The 13,086-nt window shown below is 45.8% G+C and overlaps 1 protein-coding gene across 7 annotated transcripts in view; it reads right to left on the bottom strand.

Moving 5' to 3' along the window:
• Positions 1-13,086, bottom strand: part of myocd (myocardin) — a 448,440-nt gene that overhangs the window by 79,991 nt on the left and 355,363 nt on the right. For all 7 annotated transcript variants that reach the window (XM_038776977.1, XM_038776982.1, XM_038776981.1 and 4 more), the window contains one exon: positions 1,799-1,854. In XM_038776977.1, the coding sequence (XP_038632905.1) occupies positions 1,799-1,854 (56 nt within the window). The remainder of the gene's footprint in view (positions 1-1,798; positions 1,855-13,086) is intronic.

Genomic DNA, 13,086 nt, shown 5'->3' with positions numbered 1-13,086 from the left:
TTAATTGATCCCATACAAATAAATAGCACTGAAACTAGCCATTATAGTTATGGACTAATTGGGTTATTTTACTGATTAGTTATGCAATTCAGTGGCTATTTTATTCAGGTTCCTGCAGCATATGAACTAGCAGTACTCAAGCAGTAACTTCTTAAAAATGCTTTGAACAAACACAAAATACATTATTTTGTACAACATGCAACACATTTTTGATCAGCAAGGCTTCACACATCTCAGAATTCCTTATCTGTTCTTTGCACAGTCATTGCATTACGAGAACTGATTTGAAATCAAGCTGGCGCTGGACAGGTAATGAAATAGTGAGGTTATAATCGTTACAACATCTCTGACATGAAGTTGTGTATAACCTCATGCCGAGTTCCATATTTAACCCTTGATTGGAATAATACAATTTCTGAACTAATATAGGGGTTAGGATTTAGTTTTAATTTGACAATATAACTGCTTGCAAAGTATTTTTTTACTTTGAAAAACATTTAAGGGGAGGCAGTGGCATGGTGGTGTTGTCCCTGGACTGGTAATCCAAAGACCAAGTGTCTCCGGAGAACCTTATGGAGGATCACCATGGCAGCGGGTGAAATCTGAATTCAATAGAAATCTGGAGTTAGAAGTCTAAGGATGACCAGGAAACCAATGTCGTAAAAAAACATCTGGTTGATTTGTCCTTTAAGTCAGGAAATCTGCCAATCTTACCTAATGTGGCCTAGATGTGACTCTGGACTCACAACAATGTGACCCAGCAAACCAGTCAACTCAAGGGTAATAAGGATGGGCAATAAATGCTGGTTCAGCCAGCGATACTCACGTCCCCTGAATGAATAAAAAAAAACTTAGGACGCAGGCTTAGCTTGAAATAAAAATTGAAAATGCTGGAAATCTCAGCAGCTCTGACAACACGGTAGCATTGTGGATAGCACAATGGCTTCACAGCTCCAGGGTCCCAGGTTCGATTCCGGCTTGGGTCACTGTCTGCACATCCTCCCCGCGTGTGCGTGGGTTTCCTCCGGGTGCTCCGGTTTCCTCCCACAGTCCAAAGATGTGCAGGTCAGGTGGATTGGCCATGATAAATTGCCCTTAGTGTCCAAAATTGCCCTTAGTGTTGGGTGGGGTTACTGGGTTGTGGAGATAGGGTGGAGGTGTTGACCTTGGGTAGGGCGCTCTTTCCAAGAGCCGGTGCAGACTTGATGGGCCGAATGGCCTCCTTCTGCACTGTAAATTCTATGAAACATCTGTGGTGGGAGCAGCAGTTACTTTTTGAGACCAATGTGGCTCTTCTTCGGTGGACTTGAAACGCTAACGTTGTTACTTTCTCTCTGCCAGACCTGCGGAGATTTTCCAGCGTTTTATCTTTTTATTTCCGATTTCCAGCATGTGCAGTGTTTGGTTTTTATTCAAGCTGAGCTAGAATTATTTTTCTGCCCCTGCAACTCATCAAGAAATCCAATCAGGAATTCAGAAGAAACTTCTTTACCCAAGGGGTGATGAGAATGTAGGACTCACTACCGCAGGGAGTGGCTGGAGTGAATAATATAAATGCATCTAAGGGGAAGCTGGATAATCATGCGGGCGAGAGGGAAATAGAGGATTACGCTGATTGATTTAGATAAGGTAAAATGGGAGGAACTCCAATGGCGCCTGGACACTGGCAGGGACTGGCTTCCCCGAATGGCTTGTAGCGATGCAATCCAGTGAAATCCAATTCTCTGAATCACCATTTTGAATTGATAACACACAAAACTATTCCTGAGTTTGCCATCCACATCTTGGGTGTCCGTACCTTGGCTCTTTCCAGACTTTTCCTCTGCTCATGGAATGCGGCTGGGCTCTTTAGCGCTGGAATAATAAACAAAACAAATCCAAATTGATCATCAGGACAATCAAGAACTCTAATTCCAGTTTGTAGACTGCCCCATAGTTACACATAAATATTTTCTCACCCTCGTCCATCTCACAGGATACCAAGTTCAAACCCATGATGAATGAAAAATGAAAATCGCTTATTGTCACGAGTAGGCTTCAAATGGAGTTACTGTGAAAAGCCCCTAGTCGCCACATTCCGGCGCCTGTTCGGGGAGACTGTTACGGGAATCGAACCGTGCTGCTGGCTTGTCTTGGTCTGCTTTCAAAGCCAGCGATTTAACCCAGTGAGCTAAACAGCCCCTGATACCATGCGGATCTCTTCTGAACATAATAATGATATATAATCTACACTAAATTATAATTACAATCACATTATCATTCCAGTGAAACAAAATCCACCCATGGTAGATACTGCACATCATCAGGACAGCATTATAATTACAGCCTTTACTTGTCTGAAAGTGCATTCTGCATGTTTAGTTCCTGCTGAATGAGTTTTCCTTCATAGCTCAACTGCTGAAATTCATCCTGCCAATATAACAAACACAACTTCAGGTAGTTCTGGCACCGTGTTAGATCTGAAAAATGGAAATCCGCTTCTTCTGGATATTTCATCATTAAAATGGGAAAACAGTTATGTAACCCGGCAAATCCACCTTATTGCTGAGTTCTGGAAGGGAAGCGCGCAGTGACAAATACTCTGATACATCACAGTGCTAAGCGACTCAATGGGAACAGTAACTGCCCTCCATGAGCCAATCTACTCCAGACAATGCTCCCGAAGAATCTGCTCTTCTTAACTTATGGGCTGGAGGGTGAGAGCGAGGTCAGGTCAATGGCACTTCCTGGCCCACCCATTTAAATCAGGTTAGTGTCTCAGGCATAAAACAGCCATAACGCACCAGGGGTTCGCTGCGCAGTTTACCAACACGATCCGTGAACAGATATCTTGGCCTGGAGTACCTGTATTTAGAAATTCTTCAACTAGCATTTTCTCACATTTTAAATACTCAGGTAACGGGTTATGTCGAAGAATGTTTCTGCTGTTTGCTAAACAGCATGAACTGTCGCCTTCTGCAATGATACTGACAGCAGATCCAGTATCTATGATTTGGAACCCACAATGAAAGGCGCCTCCAACTTATAGAATGGTTTATTTTTATGTGACAGTCCTTTGCTGACATGATCCTTATCCATTCACCTGTCAGCTGCAAGGATGCAGAAACTAAACAACAAAGATTTGACTGCAGCAAATTATCGCTGATGTTTTTTTAAAAGTTGCCGATGGTTATCTTTCAATCTTTGATTCAGTGTTTTATGGAGCTGCACCTGGTTTATGTGTATCACATCCACGAACAGGAGTAACGTGAATACCAATTGTGACCATTTTGGGTGGAATCCTCTGTTTTCGAGACTAAGTGCGAGAGCGGGCAGCTTCAGTGCAGCCTTTCCCATTGGCCTGAATGGCGGGATCTGGCTCCAGATTTTGCGCATGCAACCTCATTAATTATGCACAAGCGAGTTCTCCTCCAAATCAGCTGATAGGCCAGCATCTGATTCATCTGTCCTTTATCAGCTGGAGAGCTCAAAGGTCCTGGCACCATATTTAAATATCAGTACAGTACACTCATGTCACACTCTCCAGTCCCACCTGTTTTCACCAGACTGTGCAGGATGCCCAGAGAGAAAAGGCTAGTAGACTCAAGAAGAAGTCTTTCTTCAACCCCCCCCCCACCCCCCCGAGCCCAGCACCTGCCTATGCACCACTTGGACTGCCAGCCAGCACATCTGGGTTCTTTGTGCATCCCCATCGACTAAACGGCGTGGTATCCCTTGGAACCCCCTATATTTTTGAGATTTACATGCAGCTTCCCTTCCTTCGGCCTTCTCTCTGCCTTCCATTGTTCACCTTCTTCATCCACCTCTGCAGCTCGACCTGCCGTTGTTAGCCTTCGCCCTACCCCCCTCCCTCCTTCCACAGCCCTCCTTCCACATTGCCCCCTTTGTCAGGCCACTCTGCCCCGACCCTCTTCCCCCCCCCCTCCCCCTGCACCTTCACCTCACACTCCACCATTGGTCGAACTTTGGACCTTTGTTGCGTTGGCTGCATAAGTCTCACACCACAATTCTGTCCAGACAGACACTGGTGTAGGATAGATAAGGGGCCCATGTATCCCCAATCCCTAGTTCTGCACTGATCTGACTTGGTGACACAGGAGGGTTCATGGATCCAGCATCACAATGGTATCCATGAAGATAGAGATGGAGTGCAGGAACCCACGTCAAAGTGGTGAACAGCGCATCAGAAGTACACAGCACCATGGCAGGTCGGCTTTGTGACACTCACCTCAAAGTCTCTTGCGATCTGAGGACCGCCTTGTGCGCACAGCTCTTTATCAATCGGGTTTTAGATCGATATAACGTCACGCTTTCATCCTGCAAGATTGAAAGGCTTGAAGGAATACCGGCGAGCAGCTGTTTTAAGGAACGCTCGCGAGATGCAAAGGAATGCAAATGGCGTTCATGCCACCAGTCAGCGGGAAGCCATTAACCCACTATTGGGATTTGAATTTTGCAAAAATCAAATTGCAATTTGATTTAATACAAGCCAGTTTCTGGCTTTTTGCTCCTGCCGCTTCGCTGTTCCTGCCTGCCATGAAATAAATTGCCTGGAGAAAGCAACAGTCCACCAAGCTCCCGGGTAACATTTGCGCTTGTTAGAAGCGATACACATTCATACACAGGGACCTGCTCTCTGCAAACAAGAGTACCATGGGGGAGATCCTCCGATATGGCGGCCAAGTGTGGACAAGGCCCGGGCATGACCTATTCGGTTCACGCCGCTCCAGCCTCCATACACGGCGCCAAATGGGCACTGCGCCAACCCGCGCATGCGCAGTTAGGCCTGCTCTATCCTGCGCATGCGCAGTTGGGCCGCACCATCCTGTGCATGCGTGGGGAACTTCTTATGCACGCCGGCCCCGACCCAACATAGGGTCGGTGTTTAGGGGCCAGCCGCGGCGGAATATAGGCACGGGGGAGGGGGGGGGGGGGGGAGAGGCCGGCCCGCCGATCAGTGAGCCCCGATCGCAAGCCAGACCCCTTTGGAGGCCCCCCACCAGTGAAGGTGCCCCCCTCCCCCGCCACAGGCTGTCCCCCGAGCGTTCCCGTAGAGTTCCCGCCGGCAGCGACCAGGGGTGCATGGCGCCGGCGGGACTCTGTCCCATTCAGGCCGGAGACTTGGCGGCCCCGCCGATTCCAATGGCCCGAGGCCGGCGGCGTGCCAAATGCGCCGGCGCAAATGGCGCCGATTCTCTGCACCTCGTAGAATTGCGCGCCGGCGTCGGGGCGTCGTGGCGTGGTTGCGGCGGTTCTCCGTCCCGCCGCTCGGAGAATCACCCCCCCCCCCACCCAAGTTCAAGCATTGTGTTCTTTTGAAAGACCTCAGAACTTGGTGAGCCTGTATTTCCCGATTGCTTTCTCCATGGTAATTCCTCAGCCAATCAGGGTCCACTTGCCAACCCATCAGCACAATTTTCTCCTGTGGTATTACTTGTTGTGATTGTTTGTTTAAAATTTGGCATTTTCGTGTTTGTCCTGATCAGTGTAAGATGAAAAACTTCAGCAACATGTCTCTCTTTTCAGCAACACAGTGTCGCCTCATAAGTACCACATGGAGCACCAGCCTCAATGATGTACCATGGTTTGACGAGAAACTAAAAACCATTGATTCAAGAGATGACATTGCCACTAACTGAGTCAGGCTGACATTGCCTCATCAGGAAGTGGTACATAAACGTACAATTAATGAAAAGGTTAACAATCAAAGTTATAAATAGATAAAAGTTCAGACAGAGCTATTCCGAGCTGCTACAATTGGTCTATTCTTTTTCTATTCTGACATTATCCCTTTCAGAGAAGCAAAGCGGGTTTTGGGGTAGTCTGATCCAGTTTCAGGTAATGGTTCTACAGAAAATAGCATTCTTTTAAGATTTAGAAGATTTAGCAGCCTCTTGAATTACAGGCTGTTATCCAATCATACGTGATTAAGGCACAGAATGGTCAATGCCATACTGCACCGTCAGTTTGTAGTTCAGCTGCTATCCCCTGACAATGTTAACTAAGTAGTTTGCTGTTTGTGTAGAGCTCACCAGCACAAGTTTTTTAAATTCAAAAACTTCTGCCTTAAGATTGAATAAAAAGAAGTACAAGTGAATACTATTATGTAGAAAGTGAAGCCATCTCAGATTAAATGAAAATCACTTGTCACGAGTAGGCTTCAATGAAGTTACTGTGAAAAGCCCCTAGTCACCACATTCCGGCGCCTGTCAGGGAGGCTGGTACGGGAAGCGAACCGTGCTGCTGGCCTGCTTGGTCTGCTTTAAAAGCCAGCGATTTAGCTCAGTGAGCTAAACCAGCCCCTGAGCTAAACCAGCCCCTCGAGCTAAACCAGCCCCTATGTTTAAAGATGTTTAAAGATACACCAACCTTCTTACAAGTTTTTATACAAAGGAAATCATGCTGCACTTTACGGATGCAAAAGACATTATGGGGCCCAATTTTAACCCATTCAAAACTCACTGCAGCAAGTTAAAATTGAGCCCTATTTGTCTCTTGCTTTATGCGAACACCTCTCATGTGTCTGGTCATTGTCATCAATACGCTCTAAAACTTTTCTTCTGAAAAAGGTTACAGTTGTTTTGTTACAAACCAGTTCCAACTTTGATGGTCTTTCATGGTCACTTTTCTCCATTCTCATCTGAATATCAAGATGTCTTTTATTTTACAGGCTGCCTATGACAGAGGCTTTTTACACATCTCTTTGTGATGCACATAGATGTAGGAATCAGCAACTTACTACAGTGGATTTATGGGGCAGCATTTTACCAATCACATGAATGGCCGAACATTGGGAGGAAATGCGTATCGGGAACATGCACGAGAACCTGAATTTTTCAGGTGGTAGCCAATTAGTGGCTGTCGCCAGGGCTGCCATTCTATTCAGGGCAGCAACCAGCCCCTAAAATCCACCAGCCCAATCAGAGAGCAGGCAGCTCAGAAGCGCCACCTGGGGCTGTGGCCCTCCCAAGACAGGCTGGAGGCCCGAGTGGTTCAGCAGGTCGAAAAATAGAAATCTTTAAAATAAATACCATGCTGAATGCTGGAAGGGGAAACCCCATGAAAGATATTGCTGGTGATTTCCTGAGCTATGGACACTGCCTTTCCTGTCCACCACCTCCTCTTTCCTTTAAAAAAACTATCCCTCAAAACCCCCAACCTACTAGTGACACTAATAAAGATTATGATTATTATTACAAAAGTGAAATATTCATTTAGGTTTCCCCTATGTCATTTTCTTTCACTGAGCCAAGTGTCATTCCTTTCAGTTTTGGCATTTGGTGCCAAGTCAGAAGTTTTGAGTTCCACTCTGGGACACAAGAGCGTCAATGTCGTACTGAGATCTCATTCGTTCAAACAGATGTGAAAAATAAAAATAGGGAACTCTCTCAATCTGCTAGCCAACATGATTCTTCTGCCAGATTCATCATTTATCTCTTTGCTGTTTGGAAGATCTTTCTGTCTGCAAACTAATATTTGCCAACATAACAATAACTACTAATTCACTGACTGGGAAATATTTTGGGATGATGTTCTGAAGCCATGAAACACATAGAAGATGCTCTTTCAGTCATAACTAAAACTATTTTTTCCAGAAATCTATTTCTTGCTGTAATATAATTATTGTTACTGTCATTAATTTCACCTGCAAGAACTTTAAAAAAATGCCTTAAGATAGAACAGTACAGCACAGAACAGGCCCTTCGGCCCTCGATGTTGTTCCGAGCAATGATCACCCTACTCAAACTCACGTATCCACCCTATACCCGTAACCCAACAACTCCCCCTTAACCTTACTTTTTAGGACACTACGGGCAATTTAGCATGGCCAATCCACCTAACCTGCACATCTTTGGACTGTGGGAGGAAACCGGAGCACCTGGGGGAAACCCACGCACACATAGAACATAGAACATAGAACACTACAGCGCAGTATGGGCCCTTCGGCCCTTGATGTTGCGCCGACCTGTGAAACCATCTGAAGCCTATCTGACCTACACTATTCCATTTTATCCATATGTCTATCCAGTGACCACTTAAATGCCCTTAAAGTTGGCGAGTCTACTACTATTGCAGGCAGGGCGTTCCACACCCCTACTACTCTCTGAGTAAAGAAACTGCCTCTGACATCTGTCCTATATCTCTCACCCCTCAATTTAAAGCTATGCCCCCTCGTGTTGGTCATCACCATCCGAGGAAAAAGACTCTCACTGTCCACCCTATCTAACCCTCTGACTATCTTATATGTCTCTATTAAGTCACCTCTCAGCCTTCTCCTCTCTAACGAAAACAACCTCAATTCCCTGAGCCTTTCCTCGTAAGACCTTCCCTCCATACCAGGTAACATCCTAGTAAATCTCCTCTGAACCCTTTCCAAAGCTTCCACATCCTTCCTATAATGTGGTGACCAGAACTGCACGCAGTACTCCAGGTGTGGCCGCACCAGAGTTATGTACAGCTGCAGCATGACCTTGTGGTTCCGAAACTCAATCCCCCTGCTTATAAAGGCTAGCACACCATATGCCTTCTTAACAGCCCTATTAACCTGGGTGACAACTTTCAGGGATTTATGTACCTGGATGCCGAGATCTCTCTGTTCATCTACACTACCAAGAATCTTGCCATTAGCCCAGTACTCTGCATTCCTGTTACTCCTTCCAAAGTGAACCACCTCACACTTTTCCGCATTAAACTCCATCTGCCACCTCTCAGCCCAGCTCTGCAGCTTATCTATGTCCCTCTGTATCCTATAACATCCTTCAGCACTATCCACAATTCCACCGACCTTCGTGTCATCTGCAAATTTACTAACCCATCCTTCTACACCCTCTTCCAGGTCATTTATAAAAATGACAAACAGCAGTGGCCCCAAAACAGATCCTTGCGGTACACCACTTGTAACTGAACTCCAGGATGAACATTTGCCATCAACCACCACCCTCTGTCTTCTTTCAGCTAGCCAATTACTGATCCAAACCGCTAAATCACCTTCAATTCCATACTTCCTTATTTTCTGCAATAGCCTACCGTGGGGAACCTTATCAAACGCCTTACTGAAATCCATATACACCACATCAACAGCTTTACCCTGATCCACCTGTTTGGTCACCTTCTCAAAAAACTCAATAAGGTTTGTGAGACATGACCTACCCTTCACAAAACCGTGTTGAGTATCGCTAATCAACTTGTTCTTTTCAAGATGATTATAAACCCTATCTCTTATAACCTTTTCCAACATTTTACCCACAACCGAAGTAAGGCTCACAGGTCTATAATTACCAGGGTTGTCTCTACTCCCCTTCTTGTACAAGGGGACAACATTTGCTATCCTCCAGTCTTCCGGCACTATTCCTGTCGACAAAGACGACATAAAGATCAAGGACAAAGGCTCTGCAATCTCCTCCCTGGCTGCCCAGAGAATCCTAGGATAAATCCCATCTGGCCCAGGGTACTTATCTATTTTGACATTTTCTAAAATTGCTAACACCTCCTCCTTTTGAACCTCAATTCCATCTAGCCTGGTCGACTGAACCTGAGTGTTCTCCTCGACAACATTGTCTTTCTCCAGTGTAAACACTGACGAAAAATATCCATTTAATGCTTCCCCTATCTCCTCTGATTCCACACACAACTTTCCACTACAAATAAGTGTAATATAGTTTTAGTACCAAATGACCATTAATTGCTTTCGCCTTTGCGGGGGAGACTGACTGGTGGTGATTTAACCTGAGAATCACCACACCTCAGCTGAAGGGAATGGTGGGGCCTCCATGAATTACCTCAGCCAGTATAGGAATTGAACCCATGCTGTCAGTCAGGCCTGCATCACAAACCAGCTGTCCAGCCAACTGAGCCAAACCAACAACCAACACACGGGGAGGACGTGCAGACTCCGCACAGACAGTGACCCAAGCTGGAATCGAACCTGGGACCCTGGAGCTGTGAAGCATTTATGCTAACCACTATGCTACCGTGCCTTCCTTATCATTTTTTTGCTCTGCTTTTGTTTCATTTTATAACTTCTCTTCTCATTCTTGTCAATATTATTCACTCTTATGCCTTCTCACTGGTCCTAATCACTTTCATGAGCTGTTTCATAGCGAATTCAATCAAAATACCCTCTTAACCTGGCATTAGTCTCATGACTAATTTGGTATCAACTGTTCTTTCGTGAACATGTTCAATAGATTTACATTCTATCATCTTGATGTTCATATTTCTCCCCAATCTACACACAGTTAATTAAATTTTTCTTTTCAGAGGCTTTTTTCATCTGAAGATATGTGCATTCTTCCAGTAAGTCTGTAATATATCCGAAGACGTATTTTGTATACTTACTCTTCTCAACTCTTCCCCAGATGCCTGACCACTATTGTTGCCCACCAAGGTGTGAGTCTCTGTGCTGGCGGAGGGTGGGGATGGCAGCTGTGATGCATCAACGATGGCATCCCACAGCTCCATGCCAGTGAGGAGCGGAGGGACAATCTCTTCCCCAGCATGGGCCGCAGACTCAAACCTGCCTTCTGGAACACTGCCTGGCAAGTGACAGCTGGTGATCCGGAGGGATGGGGAAAAATGGCGAGTCCTCTGCTCTGAGAGGGGCAGAGAACCAGGGAGGGTTCCAAAGGCCACGACGCAGGTGGGGTGAACTCTGCTGATCCCCTGCTTCCTCTGCAATGCGGCAGAAATTCTGAAGACTGCCAACACCTGGTGGGATCCTGATGATACAGCTGGGGTACGAGCGTGTCTAGATGGGCGATCTCGGTGGGCTCTCATATGACCAGAGGCCTTCTGAGCATTTAAAAGGACACAGGCAGCACTCAGCAGTGTGAGCAGCCAGTAGCCTGTAGGTAGCACCAAAGGATGTGTTTAGAAGACAGATTGCAAAAATGGTGGTCTGAGCTAAGCTACCCCGATCCCAAGGGGGACACCCCAAGTCCATGGACATAGCACCAAGTCACTACCAGCTACTGCCCCCGGTCCGGGCAGCCATCGCCAGCAAGCCCGGAAGTTTTCAACCGTTTTTCAGTGTTTCTTTTAGCCAGTTGCCCCGCCTCCAAAGCCATGGTGCCCAGTCCACGTTTATAAATGCTTGTAGTAATTCACATCTGCTAGACCTCTGCCTAAGAGGAGTGGAGCATCGCGGAATGGCAGAGTAGTGAAGTGTCCAACCCGCTAATCACATTTAAATGCAGGCAAATGATGGTTTTGCAAGCTGCTGCTGGTGCCGGGCGCAAACCTCGTTATCGCCACAACCAAAGGTCTGGAGATGACAGTCGATTCAGCGCCAGGCACGGACCTCATTTTGGCCGGATGTCCGAATCTCCGCTCGATCACAGTTCGCCTTTGCGGCATCGCCAGGTGGAGAAATCCGCCCACTGTTAATAAACAGTCACCCCACCCCTCATTTCCAATTTTCATTGCCCAGTACCTTTAACCCATTTGTCAAATCTGTGACAAATGTAGGTGCTAAATATAATCTAATTCCCATGTCAGGTTTCAGCACAAGTTGTCTGTGAGCAATTCTGTAATGAAGCCGGTTAAGAGATGAAAATGGTTCATGAAATGTGATGCCTGTCTTGCAGTCAAAGCGGTGATGAACTTACTGAACCTTCTTAACGTTAACACTCGCCATTCGGAGGCTTATTTAATGCTGTTCTTGTCAACCCAAAAAGATGGCAGATTGCTTGGCATAATTTCAAATTTCTGTACAATGATAGGACACTACATCATAGAAACAGGTCACCTGTACCATCAAATCTGCCCTCATCTTTCTTTTTCACCTAGGCATTTAGAATAATCAAATCTCCTGCTCAATTCCAACATTTTAGTTTGTCCCTTTTTCAAATAACTACTTTCTAATGGAACGTATGGACTCTACCTCTGTAACATTTGATGCTTAATGCCAGGTCATCCTGAACCATTTTAGTCCAGGCATTTATTCAATCCACTTCAATAACCTTGTTGGTTTTTTGGTTCACTGTATTTGGAGCTTTTACTAAAATCTCTTCAGTAACTCAATCTTTTTGAAGATAGCAGCTGAGCAAAAGTGATCCACACAGCAGTATGTAACTGAAAGCATTTGCTTATAATTTGGCAATATGGAAGTCAACAAGCAGCGAATAGGGAACACAAACATAAGAACTAGGAGCAGCAGTAGGCCATCTGGCCCCTCAAGCCTGCTCCGCCATTCAATGAGATCGTGGCTGATCTTTTGTGGACTCAACACCACTTTCCTGCCCGAACACTATAACCCTTTATTCTTCAAAAAACTATCTATGTTTATCTTGGAAACATTTAATGAAGGAGCCTCAACTGCTTCACTGGGCAGGGAATTCCATAGATTCACAACCCTTTGGGTGAAGAAGTTGCTCCTAAACTCAGTCCTAAATCTACTTCCCCTTATTTTGAGGATATGCTTCCTAGTTCTGCTTTCACCCATCAGTGGAAACAATCTCCCCACATCTATCCTATCTATTTCCTTCATAATATTATATGTTTCAATAAGATCCCCCCGCATTTTTCTAAATTCCAACGAGTACAGTCCCAGTCTACTCAACCTCTCCTCATAATCCAACCCCTCAACTCTGGGATTAACCAGGGGCTGGTTTAGCTTACTGGGCTAAATCACTGGCTTTTAAAGCAGACCAAGCAGGCCAGCAGCACGGTTCGATTCCCGTACCAGCCTCCCCGGACAGGCGCCGGAATGTGGCGACTAGGGGATTTTCACAGTAACTTCATTGAAGCCTACTCATGACAATAAGCGATTTTCATTTCATTTTCATTTTTCATTTCATTTTCATGAATGAGAGTATTTACGAAGGAGAGGGGCCGTATTGATGGAGAGGACAGAGTGAAACAGACTGGTAAGCTCAAGGAGATACTTGTTGGGAAGGAAGATGTGTTGGGCATTTTGAAAAACTTGAGGATAGACAAGTCCCCCGGGCCTGACAGGATATATCCAAGGATTCTATGGGAAGCAAGAGATGAGATTGCAGAGCCGTTGGCAATGATCTTTTCGTCCTCACTGTCAACAGGGGTGGTACCAGAGGATTGGAGAGTGGCGAATGTCGTGCCCCTGTTCAA

Source organism: Scyliorhinus canicula, chromosome 18, assembly GCF_902713615.1.
Source record: "Scyliorhinus canicula chromosome 18, sScyCan1.1, whole genome shotgun sequence".
NCBI classification, from domain to species: Eukaryota; Metazoa; Chordata; class Chondrichthyes; order Carcharhiniformes; family Scyliorhinidae; genus Scyliorhinus; species Scyliorhinus canicula.
This window is presented reverse-complemented; position numbering and strand designations above follow the sequence as displayed.